The 22,484-nt window shown below is 36.5% G+C and overlaps 2 protein-coding genes across 2 annotated transcripts in view; one reads left to right on the forward strand and one right to left on the reverse strand.

Moving 5' to 3' along the window:
• CAPS2 (calcyphosine 2) overlaps nucleotides 1-13,883 on the reverse strand; it is a gene marked incomplete at both ends in the record, with an annotated part of 31,627 nt that extends 17,744 nt beyond the window's left edge. Inside the window, 1 exon segment of the mRNA XM_082850453.1 lies at nucleotides 13,805-13,883. Coding sequence (XP_082706579.1) covers nucleotides 13,805-13,883 — 79 coding nt within the window.
• A 725-nt stretch (nucleotides 13,884-14,608) lies between these two features.
• GLIPR1L2 (GLIPR1 like 2) overlaps nucleotides 14,609-22,484 on the forward strand; it is a gene marked incomplete at both ends in the record, with an annotated part of 31,143 nt that continues 23,267 nt past the window's right edge. The window contains 2 exons of the mRNA XM_082850454.1: nucleotides 14,609-14,842; nucleotides 22,144-22,389. Coding sequence (XP_082706580.1) covers nucleotides 14,609-14,842; nucleotides 22,144-22,389 — 480 coding nt within the window. The remainder of the gene's footprint in view (nucleotides 14,843-22,143; nucleotides 22,390-22,484) is intronic.

A 22,484-nucleotide genomic window follows, 5' to 3' on the forward strand; every position in this document is an offset into this window, starting at 1 on the left:
AATCTCAGTGGCTTAATGAAACAAAGTTTAATTTCATACTTAACACAGGTTGTAGAGAAAATGAGTTAGGATTCAGCCTCTCTGGCTGGGGCAAAGGAATACCCCCAAACTCAGCTAGCTCAGTGACAGGCAGTATAACAAGAGCTCCCAAGGTCATTCATTGGATAATTGCTTTACCAATGTGAAGAATAGGAGGGTATCTAGTGATCCTCTTGCTATTCTAATGTAAAAGGTTTAGCATCCGTTTGCTTTCTTTTCATCCCCATTTTTTATTAAATTAATGACTCATTCAGATTGTTGTTATTCTTAACTGCAAATGTTTGTTATGCTGGTGGTAACTAATTACAACACAAATAAATTTTAAGATAAGTTTTGGTGAGGTTGTGGAGAAATTGGAACCATGGTACACTGTTAGTGGGAATGTAAAATTGTGCTGCAGCTATGGAAAAAAGTATGGAGCTTCCTCAAGAAATTAAAAAATAGAACTATGATATGATCCAGAAATCCCACTTCTGGGTATCTATCCAAAAAAAATTGAAAACTCAGGATCTTGAAGAGATATCTGCACTTCCATGTTCATTGCAGCACTATTTGCATTAGCCAAGATATAGGAACCCAAGGGTCCATCAAAAGATGACTGGATAAAGAAAATGTTGTATATACATTACAATGGAATATTATTCAGCCTTAAAAAAAGAAGGAAATCCTGCCATTTGTGGCAACATGGAAGAATCTGAAGGACATTATGCTAAGTGAAATAAACCAGTCACAGAATGACAAATACTGTATGATTCCAGCTATTGGATGCATCTAAAATAGTCAAACTCATAGAAGCAAAGAATACAGTAGTGGTTGCCAGGGTCTTGGAGGTGGAAAAATCGGGGAATTGTTATTCAAAGGGTACAAAGTTTCAGTTACATTAGATGAATAAGTTCTAGAGATCTGCCAAATAGCATGGTGCCAATTGTTAACAATAAGGTATGGTGCACTTCAAAATTTGTGAAGAAGGTAGATCTCATTTGTTAAGTGTTTTTACCATAAAAACAAACAAAATACAAAGGGAGGGACTTCTCTGGTGGCACAGTGGTTGAGAGTCCTCCTGCCAATGCAGGGGATGTGGGTTCGAGCCCTGGTCCGGGAAGATCCCACATGCCACGGAGCAACTAAGCCAGTGTGCCACAACTACTGAGCCTGGGCTCCAGAGCCTGTGAGCCACAACTACTGAAGCCCGCGTGCCTAGAGCCGTGCTCTGCAAAAGGAGAAGCCACCACAGCGAGAAGCCCATGCACCGCAACAAAGAGTAGCCCTCGCTCACTGCAACTAGAGAAAGCCCGCGCGCAGCAACGAAGACCCAAAGCAGCCAAATGGCGCAGTGGTTGAGAGTCCGCCTGCCGATGCAGGGGACACGGGTTCGTGCCCCGGTCCGGGAAGATCCCACATGCCACGGAGCGGCTGGGCCCGTGAGTCATGGCCGCTGAGCCTGCGCGTCCGGAGCCTGTGCTCCGCAACAGGAGAGGCCACAACAGTGACAAGCCCGCGTACTGCAAAAACAAACAAACAAACAAAAACAAATAGAAAATAAATAAATTTATTTAAAAAAAGCACACACACACAAAGGGATACAAGTAAATACTGGGAAGTGTTGATTATGTCTGTTACCTTGATTTTGGTGATGGTATCATGAGTGTTTGCATATATCCAATCTCATCAAATTGTACACATTTAATATGCACAGTTTTTTTTCTATATTAATTATACCTCAATAAATCCATTTTAAAGTATTATTTTTGTCATTTGCATTATTTAGTATATTCCTTTCAGGAATTTTGAATAGTGACTACTATGCTATATATTTTTATTGCTGAACATTTTTTTTTATCCTCTCTGTATATAGAATAAATTCTTCAGTAGCATATGATACATCCCAACATCCTCCTGCTCTCAACCCTATGCACAATATAATGTTTCTTGCCACAGCATAAGCAGAAGCATCATGATTATCTGAGCATATCCTTAAAAAGTAGTGTGTGGGGGGCTTCCCTGGTGGCGCAGTGGTTGAGAGTCCACCTGCCGATGCAGGGGACGCGAGTTCGTGCCCCGGTCTGGGAAGATCCCACATGCCGCGGAGCGGCTGGGTCCGTGAGCCATGGCCGCTGAGCCTGTGCATCCGGAGCCTGTGCTCTGCAACGGGAGAGGCCACAACAGTGAGAGGCCCGCGTACCGCAAAAAATAAATAAATAAATAAACAAAAGTAGTGTGGGAACTCTCCATCAGATGAAACTATTATAAATATCTTTGTATTTAGTTTCTATTTTGAAGAATTTCTTGGTAGGCTTTCTTCTTCTTCCTTGTGTAGAGAAACTTGTTATATAGATGTCATTCATAATATGAGTGTTTGTGATTACAAGAGCTTCTAGAATGTACTTGAATTATTAGTTACTAGGCATAAGACAAGTGCTTAGGCTTTTTAAAGAGATTTATGTCTATAAGTAAGTCAAATTCTTCCATTTACAAGTTAAGCCAGAATACTGCTCAATAAAAATTTTCCCTTAGGGCCAGAGACTTAATAGCAATTACGTTTTAAGTGAAAGCATTGCCAGATCTGAGAGGTCGTTAAATTTTTTTTCTAGAAAAATTTTTAATTACATTGTTCAATCAAAACAAATGTGCTATAATTATAGACTCCTTGGGAATTTTAAAATGCAAATATATGTTTTTAGTTATACATACATCTAGGGAATTATAATTTGTACATGTTCTGTATGTTTGAACTGGCTTGAAATACATGTTTTGAATAAATATAATTCCTTAGCCATCAGATATTGATTCTTACTTTTTCAAGACCATAGTCTTTACCATTTGGATAGTAATAATTCTAGATCTTAATTAGAATGACAGAATAGTTTTCTTTTGTACCATGCTTTGGATAGAGGATGACTTGGTACAAGCTATTTCATGGTAGAACTGTACTTTAATTTATATTTTTTCTTTTAAAATATATACCAGATTAAAGCTAATCATTTTTCCTTTTTAAAGCAGAGAAATCTCCCAATGATCCAGGCAAAACACTAGGATTCTCACAGCCTTAATGGGAGGTAAAGTTTTCTAGAGACTATAGCTATGCTGAGATATCTTGGAAAAGAAATGAATTGCATAAAAACTATAGCTAGGAATATATTAGGTGAAAAGAACTGGTTGAAAACATTTCTTTGCTGTTGTTGATTTCTTGGTTTGGTTCTGAATTGTATCTGTGAGAAAAAAATGGAGGCTCTGTCTTTCTGGTATTTTACCTGTTTCAAGTTCATATAATTTTTGGTGGAGGTTGGTATATCAGAACTCATCACGCAGTCTATTCATTTTTCAGAAGAGTAAATTATGTACCAACCTCTGAAAACTACTGAAGTCTCTCTTGGATACTGAAAACAAAATTTTTGATATGACAATTTTTGCAGTTTGAAAGAAAATTAGTTATTAAAATGACAAAAAAAAGAATATAGGAAATTAACCAATGAGGTTAATAGCATGAATTTAAATCTACAATCCTAAAATGGAAACATAATGGCATTTATTTATTTTCATTAAATCAACTTCAGTGTAATTTTTAGTCCTCACATTGAAAAGGGAGTTAAAATGCTATCTTTAACATTTTTGGACTTATCTTCCCCCATTGTTACACACACACACAAAATCTGAAGTCTTTGTTCCAAAGATAAAGGAAGGATCTTTAGGAATCAAGTCAATGATAATTATTATCCTTCCAAACTAGTGACCACTGGGATGCCAGTGACATTGTCCTTCCAGGTTGGACATGCTACTGCTTCCATGGTAGTCCTATGCCACAGAAATCATGACAAAGGCTGGAAGAACAATATTAGATACCCTACCTTCCAAGTCCAATGTCCTACCATTCCCTCTGAGATCTTTTTGTATGCTCAAGGCTACGATTCCGATACTGGTAGCAGCCTTTATTTTTAGCTGCTCAAGCTTTCTGCCAGGCCAAAATTCTTGAGTTAAGGAATTATAGGGAATCTATCTATCTATTAGGAATGCCTTCTTTTAGAGTTGTGGAGATAGGAATGGGAAATACAATGAGCAAAAACTTTAAAAAATTACCTTCCCAACAAGATGGAGTAGATCCATTTGCCCTACTCCCCCCATTAAGTATAGCTAAAAACCTTGGATATTCTATATAAAACAAATATCAGAAGACTTAAAGTTGGAGAAAAGGAAGCAGACATCCTCTAGAGACTCCAAGACTCAAGGAATGACACAAGGTGAGTTCCCTGGATTTCCTTTTTAACTCTTGTAAATCCTGGACTGGGTACTAAAGAAGCCTGAAATCCAGATATGTCAATGGATGACAGAAACAAAAGCCTCAAGAAAAGCCTGCCCTCTCTTGCCAGAGAATAAGGAAAGGGACAGCCTAGTAAGGCAGAAATGTTTTTTGTTTGTTTTATTTTTTACAGTAAACATCCTCTTCTGGACAAACAACATGAGGAAAAAACAAGCCTCTTATCCTTTTCAACAAAGGCCAAGTGGAGGACTTAGACCGTCATCCTTGCCTGACACTTATGAAGCACCCCTCCCATCACCTCTCCACCAGTGATGTGTCAGAGGAGAGTGAGGAGACTTCCAGCCCCCACCAGGCAGTAATGAGGTGCCCCTCACCCTCCCAGCCAGGGTGGTGTCAGAGGAGGCCAAGCATGGAGCATACATGTTCACTACCACCCAGCAGTAATGAAGTGCACCTCACAACAACCCCCCCCCAACAGTGTCAATGGAGGCCATATGGGGAAACAGGACTTCCAGCCTCATCTGAGGCAATAGATACCCCTTCCTCTCCTGAGGTGTCAGCAGAGGTCAAGTGGGGAGCTTAGACTTTCATTCCCGCCTGGTCATAACAAGGTACCCCTTTCTCTCCCCATGAGATGATGTCAGCAGAAGCAAAGGGGGAGCCTGGATGTCCATCTCCTTCCAGTGGTAACAAGATAACCCTCCCCACAGCAGGGTTAATAAAAGTGAATAGGGATCCTGGACTTTTGCCCACCAACCAGTGATAAGTAGGACTGACCCCCACTGGAGCAATGTCAGTGAAGACCTGCTAAAACTGGAAGATTGACTAAGATCTAGAATCTCATAATATAAAACGCAAAATGTCAAGGATACAATTTAAAAAATCAGTCACATACCAAGAACCAGGAAAATCTCGATGTGAATGAGAAAAGGCAACAGATGTCAACACCCAAATGGCACAGATGTTAGGATTATCTGACAAGGATTTTAAAGTAGACATCATAAAAAGAATATATACATACACATATATAACTTTGCTATACACCTGAAACAGTGTAATCAACTATACTTCAATTAAAAAAAGATATCAAAAAAATCATAAAAATGCTTCAAGGAGCTATTACAAAAATGCTTAAGAGAAATGAAAAAAAATAAAGTCTCAGCTAGGAAATGGAAGTTACAGATTCAAATGGAAACTTTAGAACTAAAATATAGACAAACCAATATTAAAAATTCACTGGATGAGCAATGAAAATGGGAAAGGAAAAGACCGGTGAACTTGAAAATAGAACAGTAGGAATTACCAAATCTGAACAACAGAGAGAAAATGGACTGAAAAGAAAAATGAACAGAACATCAGGAATCTATGAGACAATAACAAAATATTATATCCAATATTCATGTCATTGGAGTCCCAGAAGGAATTGAGAAAGATGGGGAGGGCCAGAAAAAATATTCTAAGAAATAGTGGCTGAGAACTTCCAAAATTTAGATAAAGATGTAAACAATTCTGAGTAAAGGCCAAATATGATAAGCCCAAAGAAATTCATGCCAACATACATCATAATCAAACTTCAGAGACCCTAAGACAAAAAAGCTTAAAAGTAACTGGAGAGAAACAATACATTACCTATAGGAGAACAACAATTTCAGTGTCATGAAATTTCTCAACCAAATCCAAGGATGCCAGAGAAAGTGGCACAACATTTTCAACTTTAATTTCAATTTCAAAGAAGAGTCAACTAAGAATACTACATAGAGAAAATATGCTTTAGGAATGAAGATTGAAATTAAGACATTCTCAGATTCAGAAAAACTAAGATGATTTGTCATAATCAGACCCACTCTAAAAGAATAGCTAAACAAAGATCTTAAAATAGTAAGATAATGATAAATCAAGGATTCTTGGAACATCAGGAATGAAGAAAACACAAGGCAAAGAGTAAAACTATGAATAAACATAAAAATCTATTCCCTTATCTTTTCTAAATTATGTTTGAGAGTTAAAGCAAAAATTATAACATAGGTTATGGTTATATTGGTTATATTATATTGGTTATGGAACATATATAGGTTCTTGATATAGAAGAAATATTTAAGACAATTGTATTATTGGTGGAGTGAGTGGCAAAGGGACCTAAATGTAAGTAATATTTCTACACTTCATTCAAACTGGTAAAATGCTGACACCAATAGTTTGTAATAAGTTACACTTATATATTATATAATACCTATAGCAACCACTAAAACATCTATATAAAGATATATACTTCGATAGCCTCATCCACCAGAGGGCAGACAGCAGAAGCAAGAAGAACTACAATCCTGCAGCCTGTGGAACAAAAACCACATTCACAGAAAGACAGACAAGATGAAAAGGCAGAGGGCTATGTACCAGATGAAGGAACAAGATAAAACCCCAGAAAAACAACTAAATGAAATGGAGATAGGCAATCTTCCAGAAAAAGAATTCAGAATAATGATAGTGAAGATGATCCAGGACCTCAGAAAAAGAATGGAGGCAAAGATCAAGAAGATGCAAGAAATGTTTAACAAAGATCTAGAAGAATTAAAGAACAAACAAACAGAGATGAACAATACAATAACTAAAATGAAAAATACACTAGAAGGAATCAATAGCAGAATAACTGAGGCAGAAGAACAGATAAGTGACCTGGAAGACAGAATGGTGGAATTCACTGCTGCAGAACAGAATACAGAAAAAAGAATGAAAAGAAATGAAGACAGCCTAAGAGACCTCTGGGACAACATTAAACGCAACAACATTCGCATTACAGGGGTCCCAGAAGGAGAAGAGAGAGAGAAAGGACCAAGAAAATAGCTGAAGAGATTATGGTCGAAAACTTCCCTAACATGGGAAAGGAAATAGCCATCCAAGTCCAGGAAGCACAGCAAGTCCCATGCAGGATAAACCCAAGGAGAAACACACCGAGACACATAGTAATCAAATTGGCAAAAATTAAAGACAAAGAAAAATTATTGAAAGCAACAAGGGAAAAATGACAAGTAACATACAAGGGAACTCCCATAAGATTAACAGCTGATTTCTCAGCAGAAACTCTACAAGCCAGAAGGGAGTGGCATAATATACTTAAAGTGATGAAAGGGAAGAACCTACAACCAAGGTTATTCTACCCAGCAAGGATCTCATTCAGATTCGATGGAGAAATCAAAAGCTTTACAGACAAACAAAAGCTAAGAGAATTCAGCACCACCAAACCAGCTCTACAACAAATGCTAACGGAACTTCTCTAAGTGGGAAACACAACAGAAGAAAAGGACCTACAAAAACAAACCCAAAACAATTAAGAAAATGGTCATAGGAACATACATATTGATAATTACCTTAAATGTGAATGGATTAAATGCTCCAACCAAAAGACACAGGCTTGCTGAATGGATACAAAAACAAGACCCATATATATGCTGTCTACAAGAGACCCACTTCAGACCTAGAGACACGTACAGACTGAAAGTGAGGGGATGGAAAAAGATATTCCATGCAAATGGAAATCAAAAGAAAGCTGGATTAGCAATACTCATATCAGATAAAATAGACCTTAAAATAAAGAATGTTACAAGATACAAGGAAGGACACTACATAATGATAAAGGGATCAATCCAAGAAGAAGATATAACAATTATAAATATATATACACCCAACATAGGAGCACCTCAATACATAAGGCAACTGCTAACAGCTCTAAAAGAGGAAATTGACAGTAACACAATACTAGTGGGGGACTTTAACACCTCACTTACACCAATGGACAGATCATCCAAACAGAAAATTAATAAGGAAACACACGCTTTAAATGAAACAATAGACCAGATAGATTTAATTGATATTTGTAGGACATTCCATCCAAAAACAGCAGATTACACTTTCTTCTCAAGTGAGCACGGAACATTCTCCAGGATAGATCACATCTTGGGTCACAATTCAAGCCTCAGTAAATATAAGAAAATTGAAATCGTATCAAGCATCTTTTCTGACCACAACGCTATGAGATTAGAAATCAATTACAGGGAAAAGAACGTAAAAAACACAAACACATGGAGGCTAAACAATACGTTACTAAATAACCAAGAGATCACTAAAGAAATCAAAGAGGAAATAAAAAAATACCGAGAGACAAATGACAATGAAAACATGGTGATCCAAAACCTATGGGATGCAGCAAAAGCAATTCTAAGAGGGAAGTTTATAGCTATACAAGCCTACCTCAAGAAACAAGAAAAATCTCAAATAAACAATCTAACGTTACACCTAAAGGAACTAGAGAAAGAAGAACAAACAAAACCCAAAGTTAGCAGAAGGAAAGAAATCATAAAGACCAGAGCAGAAATAAATGAAATAGAAAGTAAGAAAACAATAGCAAAGATCAATAAAACTAAAAGATGGTTCTTTGAGAAGATAAACAAAATTGACAAACCATTAGCCAGACTCATCAAGAAAAAGAGGGAGACAACTCAAATCAATAAAATTAGAAAGGAAAAATGAGAAGTTACAACAGACACCACAGAAATACAAAGCATCCTAAGAGACTACTACAAGCAACTCTATGCCAATAAAATGGACAACCTGGAAGAAATGGACAAATTCTTAGAAAGAAAGAAACCTTCCAAGATTGAACCAGGAAGAAATAGAAAATATGAACAGACCAATCACAAGTAATGAAATTGAAACTGTGATTAAAAGTCTTGCAACAAACAAAAGTCCAGGACCAGATGGCTTCACAGGTGAATTCTATCAAACATTTAGAGAAGAGCTAACACCCATCCCTCTCAAACTCTTCCAAAAAATTGCAGAGGAAGGAACACTCCAAAACTCATTCTATGAGGCCACCATCACTCTGATACCAAAACCAAAGACACTACAAAAAAAAGAAACTTACAGACCAATATCACCGATGAATATAGATGCAAAAATCCTCAACAAAATACTAGCAAACAGACTCCAATAACACATTAAATGGATCATACACCATGATCAAGTGGGATTTATCCCAGTGATGCAAGGATTCTTCAATATACGCAAATCAATCAATGTGATACACCATACTAACAAATTGAAGACGAAAAACCATATGATCATCTCAATAGATGCAGAAAAAGCTTTTGACAAAATTCAACATTCATTTACGATAAAAACCCTCCATAAATTAGGCATAGAGGGAACTTACCTCAACATAATAAAGGCCATATATGACAAACCCACAGCAAACATCGTTCTCAATGGTGAAAAACTGAAAGCATTTCCTCTAAGATCAGGAACGAGACAAGAATGTCCGCTTTCACCACTATTATTCAACGTAGTTTTGGAAGTCCTAGCCACAGCAATCAGAGAAGAAAAAGAAATAAAAGGAATACAAATTGAGAAAGAAGAAGTAAAACTGTCACTGTTTGCCAATGACATGATACTATACATAGAGAACCCTAAAGATGCCACCAGAAAACTACTAGAGCTAATCAATGAATTTGGTAAAGTTTCAGGATACAAAATTAATGCACAGAAATGTCTTTCATTCCTATACACTAATGATGAAAAATCTGAAAGAGAAATTAAGGAAACACTCCCATTTATCACTGCAACAAACAGAATAAAATACCTAGGAATAAACCTACCTAGGGAGACAAAAGACCTGTATGCAGAAAACTATAAGACACTGATGAAAGAAATTAAAGATGATACAAAGAGATGGAGAGATGTACCATGTTCTTGGATTGGAAGAATCAATATTATGAAAATGACTTTACTACCCAAATCAATCTACAGATTGAATCCAATCCCTATCAAATTACCAATGGCATATTTTACAGAACTAGAATAAAAAATCTTAAAATTTGTATGGAGACACAAAAGACCCCAAATAGCCAAAGCAGTCTTGAGGGAAAAAAACGGAGCTGGAGGAATCAGACTCCCTGACTTCAGACTGTACTACAAAGCTACAGTAATCAAGACAATATGGTACTGGCACAAAAACAGAAATATAGATCAATGGAACAGGATAGAGAGCCCAGAGATAAACCCATGCACATATGGTCAACTAATCTATGACAAAGGAGGCAAGGATATACAATGGAGAAAAGAGAGTCTTTTCAATAAGTGGTGCTGGGAAAACTGGACAGCTACATGTAAAAGAATTAAATTAGAATACTCCCTAACACCATACACAAAAATAAACTCAAAACGTTTTAAAGACCTAAATATAAGGCCAGACACTAACTCAAGGAGGAACACACTTTGACATAAATCACAGCAAGATCCTTTTTGACCCATCTCCTAGAGAAATGGAAATAAAAACAAAAATAAACAAATGGGACCTAATGAAACTTAAAAGCTTTTGCATAGTAAAGGAAACCATAAACCAGATGAAAAGACAACCCTCAGAACAGGAGAAAATAGTTGCAAATGAAGCAACTGACAAAAGTTTAATCTCCAAAATGTACAAGCAGCTCCTGCAGGTCAATGTCAATAAAACAGCCCAATCCAAAAATGGGCAGAAGACCTAAATAGACATTTCTCCAAAGAAGATATACAGACTGCCAACAAATACATGAAAGAATGCTCAACATCAGTAATCATTACAGAAATGCAAATCAAAACTACAATGGGGTATCACCTCACACCAGTCAGAATGGCTTTCATTAAAAAAATCTAGAAACAATAAATGCTGGAGAGGGTGTGGAGAAAAGGGAAGCCTCTTGCGCTGTTGGTGGGAATGTACATTGATACAGCCACTATGGAGAACACTATGGAGGTTCCCTAAAAAACTACAAATAGAACTACCATATGACCCAGCAATCCCACTACTGGGCATACACACTGAGAAAACCGTAATTCCAAGAGTCATGTACCACAATGTTTATTACAGCCCTATTTACAGTAGCCAGGTTATGGAAGCAACCTTAGTGTGCATCAACAGATGAATGGATAAAGAAGATGTGGCACATATATACAATGGAATATTACTCAGCCAAAAAAGAAATGAAATTGAGTTATTTGTAGTGAGGTGGATGGACCTAGAGTCTGTCATACAGAGTGAAGTAAGTCAGAAAGAGAGAGACAAATACCTTATGCTAACACCTATATATGGAATTTAAGAAAAAAAAAACTGTCATGAAGAACCTAGCACTATTTTTTGTATGAAGTACATGATGTCAGCCAATTCACTGACAGATCTGAAAGGCTGAACGTTTTCAAAACATCTTCAGCAAGCTTGGCCTCTTTCTACACAAACCAAACTAGACGTCTTCATTTCCTGTTCCTGTGTACTCCTGTATTAGTCACCTGAGTTTGAAAACCAGCTCTAACACCTACTGGCTGGGTGACTTTAGACAAATTACTTTACTTCGCTTTTTCTTAGCTTTTCCATCTGTATAATGGAGATAATAATAATATCTGTTTCTTAACAATGAGGTACCATCTCACACCAGTCAGAATGGCCATCATTATAATAATAATTGTCTACAAATAATAAATGCTAGAGAGGGTGTGGAGAAAGGGAACCTTCTTACACTGTTGGTGGTAATGTATATTGGTGCAGCCACTATGGAAAACAGTATGGAGTTTCCTCAAAAACTAAAAATAGAGTTGCCATATTATCCAGCAGTCCCACTCCTGGACATATATCCAGATAAAACTCTAATTTGAAAAGATACATGCACCCTATGTTTATAGCAGCACTATTTACAAGAGCCAGGACATGGAAACAACCTAATTGTCCATCAACAGATGAATGGATAAAGAAGATGTGGTATATATATACAATGGAATATAACTCAGCCATTAGAAAGAATGAAATAAAGCCATTTGCAGCAACATGGATGGACCTAGAGATTATCATACTAAGCAAAGTAAGTCAGAAAGAGAAAGACAAATACCATATGATATTACTTATATGTGGAATCTGAAATACGACGCAAATGAACATATCTATGAAACAGAAACAGACTCACAGATATAGAGGACAGACTTGTGGTTGCCAAGGGGATGGAGAGGTGTGGGAGAAAAGGATTGGGAGTTTGGGATTAGCAGAGGCAAACATATATAGGATGGATAAACAACAAGGTCCTACTGTATAGCACAGAGAATTATATTTAATATCCTGTAATAAACCATGATGGAAAAGAACATGAAAAAGAATATTTATATATAAATATAACTGAGTCACTTTGCTGAACAGCAGAAATTAAACACAACATTGTAAATCAACTATACTTCAATAAAAATTTTAAACATAATATCTGTTTCTTAAGGTTTTTATGATTTAAATGAGTTGATGTTTTCCAAACATTTAAAATCTCACCCAATAGTTCTGGAAACAACACAGTGAATGTAATTGACACTGAATTTTCCACTAAAAATGGTTAAAATGGTAAATTTTATGTATATTTTACCACAATAGAAAACAAACAAAATAGCTCCTGACACACAGCAAGAATTTTTTAAATTTTAAAATAGCACTTATTACTCTGTATTATAGTTATTTGATGATTTGTATCACCTTTAACTAAAAGCTTCATGTGGATAGACTACGAATCTAATTTGCTGAGAATCTGTAGCTCTAACACCTAGCATGGGTCTGACACATAGAGGTCCTAAAGAAATACTTATTAAATTAATGAGTAAGATGTCCAGCAATGGAATGGGCTGCCTAAGAGATAGTGACTTCCCTGCTAACATAATTATTTAAGCAGAGGATATGGTGATCACCTGTCAGTGATGTGTCAGATATGTCTAATACAGTGGGATGAATAAAAGGCTAAAATTTCTTCCTAATCTAAGTCTGGATTATTGTATTTATCTTGCGCTTTAATATAGCAGTTTTCATAGTCTAACAACAGTACCAACATAATAAAGGAATTCCATCTTTCAGCACTTGCCACCTTGACCCCCCGCAATACGCTCTGGTCATACTAAAGCACTTTTAGCCTTTTTTGATCTCCTAGCATACTACATGCTTTTTTCTTTGTTTAGAATGCACTCTTTAACTTGTGTGCTTCACTTTCTCGATGTCACACTCCCCAAACAGGCCTACCTGGTCCTCAGAAAGGGTGTTAGTTGCCCCACACATTATGCCATAGCACTTTGGCTTTATATTTATCCATGGTATAAAGTCACCGATTTGCTAGTTCTCTAGACTGTAAGCTACTTGGAAGCAGGGTTTGTGTCTTGTCCACTGGCCTTTCTCATCCACCTAACATACTACCTGGTAATACATATTTATTAAAAGAATTAAGGCATGAATGAAACCATCTTATGAGGTCTACTGCTTTCAATTGTGTACACCATAGATAATCTTTAAAAGCACATTTATTTTTAGATATTTTTTGGTCAAGCAGTTGCAATGCTCTCTTTGTGGCAAAATTCTGTTCCTGTGTCAATGATTCTAAATATCTCCTTAATGCTATCCAGCACAATATGTGATATGCAAATATGTACCCCAAAACGAATATGTGTTTTTATTTTGTGCCTACAACTTACATTCTTCAAAGCAAGTTTTCTTGAGCCAAATACTTGAAGCTAAAGAAACCAGGCCAAAATCTGCTAGGATACTAGCCATTTTTTTCTGAAAGAAATGAAAACCAAAAAAAAAAAAAATGAGTTCTTACCTACTGTTAACATGACAATTTGTCAGAGAAGATGAATATTGATATTCCAGACATGCTGGTGAAAGAAAAAAATGAAAATATTTTAACTTTATGAGAATTTGATGATCCCTAGTCTACCCCCTACCTGCTGAGCTTTCCACTTTTCCCATTTATCCTACGGTTTCCCACAAATGATCATTAAAACATTGAGAAAATCTCAGTGAGGAAGTTGGCCTAAAAGAGGATATTCTTCTGTCCAGGAGGAAAATAAAAGGAAGGTCTTGCATTAAACTCCCAACTTAACAAGTAAGGATTCTTTTTTTGGTTGAATTTTCATCGGTGTCACAGAAGAATTAGAAGGTTCCTCAGACATGTTACTTATTCAGCAATTGGCATTTACTGGGCAGTTGACACATTAATAAACGATGACACATCATCTGGTGTCAGAAATCGACTCTGGATATTTAACTACATTAGTTTAGTGAAAAGCTTGCACTCATTTAACTCAAGCCTCTGTTGTGGTTAGTTCTGCAGACAGCTTTCACGAGCCTTCCCTCACTCTGGTTTCCCTTCATCCTTTTCTCTCCGTTCGCGGGGAGGCGGGGCCAGACGTGCCTGCACCGCCCCTCCCCGTTGATTGGCAGGTCGCTGGGGCGGGCCGGCGCGTGCGCACTGGCCTGGCCACGGCCAGTGAACGATGGAGACCCCGAGGCGCTTCGCCCGGGAGTGGTGCGCCCAAAGGCTTCCTCTGGCGCAGACCATTGTTTGGGAGGTGTGGCTTTGTGAGTTCTGGCTACTACTGCTGGGTTCCGGTTTAAACGCGCGTTCTTTGCCACACGAAGAGGACGTAACGTTTATCAATGAGTACGTGAACCTCCACAATGAGCTCCGGGGCAGCGTCATCCCCCGAGGAGCTAACTTGCGCTTCATGGTGAGGCCCTAAGGCGGTTGCCCAAACCTCCAACAGCCCCTGTCAGGACCTCCCCCTCGGCCGCGGAGAGTCTGGGTCTCTGAGCCTTAAGGACAACCGCGCTTAGAGTTTGGGTTTTAAAATACACGTGAAGTTTATATGTTCAAGAAATAAAAACCACTGGCACTCAAACGCATAGTTATTACCAAGGGTTTGCACAGGGCTTGGACTAGGGTGAGTACAGGTACTCACCAGAGGTGCAAAATTTAAGGGAGCTTTAATTCGAGAAAATGATAGTTTAATGTAATTTTTTAAATTTAAAAATCAATGCAAAAGTATTATTGATGAAACAAAATCACTTTAAACAAAGACAGGATCTTTGAGCTTGAATTTGGGAGAGGCAAGTGAGGCACTCTCAGGATAATGCAAATAAAAGGTCAGATTCTGTTCTTATTTAAAATTTTGAATTTTTATCATGGATGTTTTCACACTAATTTTGCCTTTTTAAAATATTTTTTATCTTGATTATTGAGTTTTTTGGTATCCAGCCTAAATTTTGCTCCCTAGAGGGTGTTTCATTCACCTCGTCCTAGACCCGGCCCTGACTTTGCGTTCCCTTACAAAATAGTTCTTGCTTCTTTCCCATTTTTTCCCCCGTATTTCTTTGTAATGTCTCGTTAGCTGTTCCCCTGGTGCTATAGAGTCTTCATGATTGTCATTAAAAATGAATGCAAAATGTATTGAGTAAATATCGGGCAATTAGGACCTTCCAATTTATGTTGTAAATATTGCAGGGACTGTCTCCCTAGATATGTCTTTGCTTCCTTCTGGATTAGTTCCTTAGGAAAAATTCCAGAAATGTGACAAATAAAGTATGTGATTTTTTTATTTATACGATACGTAGCAATTGCTATACTGAAGGACTGTGCCAAATTAAGCAAATATCAGCAGTGTAGAAGTACAGTAAGTCCCCTACATACGAATGAGTTCAGTTCCTAGAGTGCGTTCTTAAGTCCAATTTGTTCCAAAGTCCAACAAAGTTAGCCTAGGTACCCGACTAACACAAGCGGCTATATAGTACTATACTGTAATAGGTTTATAATACTTTTCACACAAATAATACACAAAACACAAAAAATAAAACTTTTTTTTAAGATGTTGGGGTAGGAGTTTATTAATTAATTTATTTATTTTTGCTGTGTTGGGTCTTTGTTTCTGCACAAGGGCTTTCTCTAGTTGTGGCAAGCGGGGGCCACTCTTCTTCGCGGTGCGCAGGCCTCTCATTATCGCAGCCTCTCTTGTTGCGGAGCACAGGCTCCAGACGCGCAGGCTCAGTAGTTATGGCTCACGGACCTAGTTGCTCCACGGCATGTGGGATCATCCCAGACCAGAGCTTGAACCCGTGTCCCCTGCATTAGCAGGCAGATTCTCAACCACTGCGCCACCAGGGAAGCCCCCAAATAAAACATTTTTAACCTTATTGTATAGTACCTTGAAAAGCACAGTAGTACAGTACAATAGCTGGCATACAGGGGCTGGCATCTAGTGAACAGGCAAGAAGAGTTACTGACTGGAGGAGGGAGAGGAGGTGGGAGATGACAGAGCTGAAGGATTGTCAGCAATAGGAGATGGAGGGCAAGCTGCAATTTCACTAACACCTGTAGTTGATGGCACAGGTTCTGGTTCCTTGCTGGATTCAATTCTATCTACCCTCTTGAAAAAGCAATCCAGTGATGTCTGGGTAGTAGCTCTTTTTTTCTTGTCATAGATGACATGGTAGCACTGGATTGCATTCTGAATGGCTGCTGCAACCTTTGTGTACCATACTACGTTCAGGTCCTGTGCCTTAGAAACGAACAGTGCCTCCTCAAATAAAGAAAATCCCCTTGCCATTTCCTGCGTCTTGAATCTCTTCTGTTCTTTAGTTACTTCTTCTTCCTCTAGTCTCTCTTTGTCCATTCTCTGGGCCTCAATTCCATCAGGTCTTCATTAGTAAGCTACACAAAGCACAACCACTTGTAGAGGATGCACGCACATGACAATGTATGCCAGACATGTGAACTAATTTACTGGACTGCACATGTGACATACCATACATACATGTGACTGGACATACCACATCTGACTGGCTTGGGTATTTTCAGTCACTTGCTAAACTAATAAATTATAAAAGGAAACTTTGCTTTAATGTTAATTTTAAAATGTTATTTTGATTGGACGTATTTTGTACGTATTTTGTTCATTTTCTTTATCTTTTGAATTCTCAGTAAGTTTCCTCTTCTGTTTATATATTTTCTTATAGAAATATATCAATACTAGCATTGTATTTGCTGAAGATAGTTTTATCCAAGCCAATTTTAGTCTTTTGAGTTTAATTAGAATTTGAGGATATTTGAGAGTTATATCTATGTATTTCCCACCCTTTGTGATTAATTCTATTTCTTCCAAGTTTGAAGATTAGCGTTCCTCCTGATAATGAATAAACACAAAATATTTTTAATTCAACTTTTTATAGGTTTTGTATTCCTAATGTCTAAAATTTTTATTTCAAACATAAAGCGTAGAGAATAATATAAAGCATAATATTGTGTCCCCTCAATATATATTTTAATATGTGAACATTTTTGAAGGAATAATGTTTTGGGTACAGTTTAAAGCTGCACTCTAAATTTTATCCTTCTCTTCTTTCTAAAAATTTGTATATATTTTTCCCATGGATTTTACTAAGATGTAAATAATAACTGTAAATAGTATAGTCTATCATAATAGTATGGTCTACTTAGAACTTTTCCTTGACAGGTTTGGAAATCATACATTTTATCTTTATTATTTACTGGTTATGCTTAACATTTTAATGTATATACTTTACAAAGTCCAAAGTTAATCAACATCTATAACCTCCTTCTAAATATTAAAAAGATATTACAACACATAAATTGTTTGTCTTCTGCCCATGTCCATGCTGTTGTTGTCGTCACCTAGTATTTTTGTTCTACCTTGTTTTTAAACTCAAAACAATTTTTAAACTCAAAAATTTATTGGGTTTTTTTATTGTAAAATATACATAACATAAAATTTACCATTTTAACCATCTTTAAGTGTACAGTTCTATGACATTAAATACATTCACATTGTTGTGCAATCATCACCACCATTCATCTCCAGAACATTTTCATCCTACCCATTAGAAACTCTGCACCCATTAAACACTAACTCCCCATTCCCTTCTTTCTGCTGGCTACTACCATTCTACTTTCGGTCTCATAAATTTGACTACTCCAGGTACATCATATAAGAATCATAAGTGTTTCTCTTTGTGACTGGATTGTTTCACTTAGCATGATGTCTTCAAGGTTTCATTCTGGGACTTCCTTGATGGTGCAGTGGTTAAGAATCCACCTGCCAACACAGGGAATATGGGTTCGAGCCCTGGTCCAGGAAGATCCCACATGCCATGGAGCAACTAAGCCCATGTGCCACAACTACTGAGCCTGCACGCCTAGAGCCTGTGCTCCGCAACAAGAGAAGCCACTGCGATGAGAAGCCTGTGTACTGCATGAAGAGTAGCCCCTGCTCTCCACAACTAGAGAAAGCCCGCACAGCAAAAAAGACCCAATACAGCCAAAAAAAATTAATTTTAAAAAAGAATTTCCATCCTCTTAAAGGCTGAATAATATTCCACTTTATGTATATACCACATTTTGTTTATCCATTTATCTCTCCATGGATGGTTGAGTTTCTTCCACATTTTGGTTATCGTGAATAATGCTGCTGTGGACATAGGTACGTGAATAAATATCTGTTCGATTCCCTGCTTTCACCTTTACTAGGTATATACCCAGAAATGGAATTGCAAAAACATGTACAAATTCTATGCTTAATTTTTTGAAGAACTGACATTCTGTTTCCCATAGTGGCTGCACATTTCGCATTCCTACCAGCAATGCACAGGGTTTCAATTTCTCCACATCCTTGCCAACACTTGTTTTAATGGGTGTGAAGTGGTATGTCATTATGGTTTTGATTTTCATTTCCCTAATGATTAGTTATGTTGAGCATATTTTCAGGTGTTTATTGGCCATTTGTATGTCTTCTTTGTAGAAATGTTTGCACAAGTTCTTTGGTCATTTTTTGGTCAGGTGGTTAGGGTCTTTTGGTTAGCTGAGTTGAAGGAATTCTTTATATATTCTGGATAAAATCCCTTGTCAAATATATGATCTTCAGATGTTTTCTCCCCTCCATAGGTTGCCTTTCATTCTGTTAATAGTGTCCTTTGATACACAAAAGTTTTTAAATGTAATTAAGTCTAATTATCTATTTTTTTTATCTTGTTGCCTGTGCTTTTGGTGACATATCTAAGAAATTATCGCCAAATCCAATGTCATGAAGCTTTTCCCCTTTGTTTCTTGTAAGAATTTTATAGCCTTAGCCAACAGGTACATAAAAAGGTGCTCAACATGACTAATCATCTGGGAAATGCAAATTAAAACCACAATAAGGTATCACTTCACACCCATTAGAATGTCTATCACCAAAAAAGACAGGAGAAAACAAACATTGGTGAGGATATAGAGAAAAGGGAAGATTTGTGCATTGTTGTTGGGAATGTATATTCGTACAACCACTATGGAAATCAGTGTGGAGGATTCCTTAAAAAATTTAAAAAAGAACTACCATATGATCCAGCAATTCCACTCTTAGGTATAAAAACAAAGGAAATGACAACAGGATATCACAGAGATGTCTGCACTCCTGTGTTCACTGCAGCATTATTCACAATAGCCAAGATATGGAAGCAACCTAAGTGCCCATCGATGGACGAATGGACAAAGAGGAAGTGGTGTGTATATATACAATGGAATATTGTTCAGCCATGAGAAAAGAAGGAAATCCTGCTATTTGCAACAACTGGGATGGAACTTGAAGGCATTGTGCTAAGTGAAATAATCCAGACAAAGATAAATATTGCATGGTATCACTTATATGTGGAATCTGAAAAAAAAAGTCAAACTCATAGAAACAAGGGAGTATACATTCCAGTGGCAGCAATTCCACTTCTGGGTATTTTTCCAAAAGAAAAAAAACAAAAAAAACACTAATTCAAAAAAGTATCTGCACTATATATACAATGGGTTATTACTCAGCCATAAAAAGGAATGAAATCTTGCTATTTGCAACAACATGGATGGACCTAGAAGGTATTATGCTAAGTGAAATAAGTCAGACAGAGAAAGACAAATACCATATGATTTCACTTATATATGGAGTCCAGAAAACAACAAACATAATCAAACAGAAACAGAGTCATAGATAAAGAGAACAAACAGGTGATTGCCAGAGGGGAGTGGGAGGGGGGGATGAGTGAAATAGGTGAGGGAAATTAAGAGGTACAAACTTCCAGTTACAAAATAAGTGAGCCAGGGGAATGAAATTTGGGAAGTACAGTCAACAATAATGTAATATCTTTGTATGGAGACAAATGGTAACTAAACTTGTTGTGCTGATTATTTTGTAATGTATGGAAATATTGAATCACTATGTTGTTCATCAGGAACTAACATAGTAGTGTTGTAGGTCAATTAGACTTCAAAAAACAACGAAAACAAAAATACTCATAGAAAAAGAGATCAGATTTGTGGTTATGAGGGTGGGGGCAGGGGGGCATTGGATGAAGGTGGTTAAAAGGTACAAACTTCCAGTTATAAGATAAGTACTAGGGATGATGTCCAAATGATTAATATTACACTACTGCCGTATGTTATATCTGAAATTGTTAAGAGAGTAAATCTTGATTTCTCATCACAAGGGAAAAATTTTGTTTTTATATCTATATGAGATAATGGATGTTCACTAAACTAATTGTGTTAATCATTTCATGATGTATTATGCTGTACACCTGAAACTTACACAGTGCTGTGTGTCAATTATATCTCAATAAAAATGGAAGGAAAAAAACCCACTTAGAATAGTGACATGGTGCATTGTAAGCAGGTGGTGTGTAAACAATATGCAAAATTAGGCAGTAGAAAGATGGTCCATGGAGCATAGTTTGCAAATGGCAAAGAATCTGAAGGGCCATTAATAGTGGAACGGTAACCTTTATTACATGCTGCTAGCCATACTATGGAATACTATAAAAAGTTTGCAAAAAATTAGGTAGATCTAGTTGTGCTAATATGGAACAATCTCTCTAAGTGAAAACTGCAAGTTACGGGCCAATAATATTGTGTATGGTATGATTAAAACCGTGCAAAGACAAAAATCACAAAATACTCATCTAAAACACCCTAACATATCTTATATATGAATGTGTGTATATGGAGCTAGAGAAATTTATACATAAACAATTTTTTAAAAAATGATTACCTCTGGGGAGGGAAATAGTGTGGGGAGGGAGGGGATATGCTGAAGTTTTCTATAATATATTTTCTGTATTGTACTTCTGTATAATCTATGAAATTAACCAAGAAAACTCTAAGGAAATCTTAGTATTGTTTTTCAGAAATGTTTATTTTCAGATTTACTGTAACGTATATATATTTAGCATGTTGGTTTTACAAATATTTTGTTGATTTTTCTATTTGTGTTATTTTTGTTCTTGTCCTTAACTAAACAATGAATTTATGAGGCTCTAAATATGTCAGAAGTACACATTTCTGGATATTTCCGTAAATGGAGGGGAGCAGCATCTTGTGATATTTTCTTACATTTCTGGGAACATCCATAAAACTTTACATGTGCCTCTTTTATAACATTTACCAACTACCACTATGTGTTAAAATATATATATATAAATATATATATATATATATATGTATTTGTATATATATGTATATGTATGTATATATTATCCCAGGTTTTTCTCCTAACAACAGTAAGCAACTAGAGGACAAAATTTATGTTGACTTCATATTTTATTCCTCACAGTACAATAATTTGCATATAATCAGTGCTCAATAAATAGTTCTTAAATATTTTAAATTATTGTATTATTACATATAAAAGGCATGAGATTAAAAATACACATTTTCTGAATAGACTACATGTAAGAGTATTTTAACCATTTGCATCATCTAACAATCTGATTTTTTACTTAAAAATATATGCATAAGCCTTCATCTCAGGAAATAGTTGTTTCATTTATAATTGTCTCAAAACACTTTTTCTCCTACGTAAATTCCATAAACCAGACTCATAAGCACAAAATAACAATTGTTTTCCTTACATATAATTATGAAAACTCAAGGAAAATAATTTAGAGCACAAAAAAAAATAACTCGTTGTTATTTTTTCTTCTTTACTTTTTGCATTTTTTTTTTCAGACTTGGGATGTAGCTTTGTCACGGACTGCTAGAGCATGGGGGAAAAAATGTGTGTTTGAACGTAATATTCATTTAGAAAAACGAAAAATGGCCCATCCTAGATTTAATGGTATTGGTGAAAATATGTGGGTCGGCCCTGAAAATGAATTTACTGCAAGTATCGCTATCAGAAGTTGGTTCGCACAGAGGAAAAAGTACAATTTTGAAAAGAACAGTTGCTCTGATAACTGTTCTAATTATCTGCAGGTATCTAATTTTATATTATTAATTCAATAGACTCCTTAATTGCTTTACTACTACGTTGTTATTGTGTTTCAATTTTATAAATAAACTCAAATGGC

The sequence above is a fragment of the Leucopleurus acutus genome (genome assembly GCF_964270905.1).
Source record: "Leucopleurus acutus genome assembly, chromosome: 11".
NCBI lineage: Eukaryota > Metazoa > Chordata > Mammalia > Artiodactyla > Delphinidae > Leucopleurus > Leucopleurus acutus.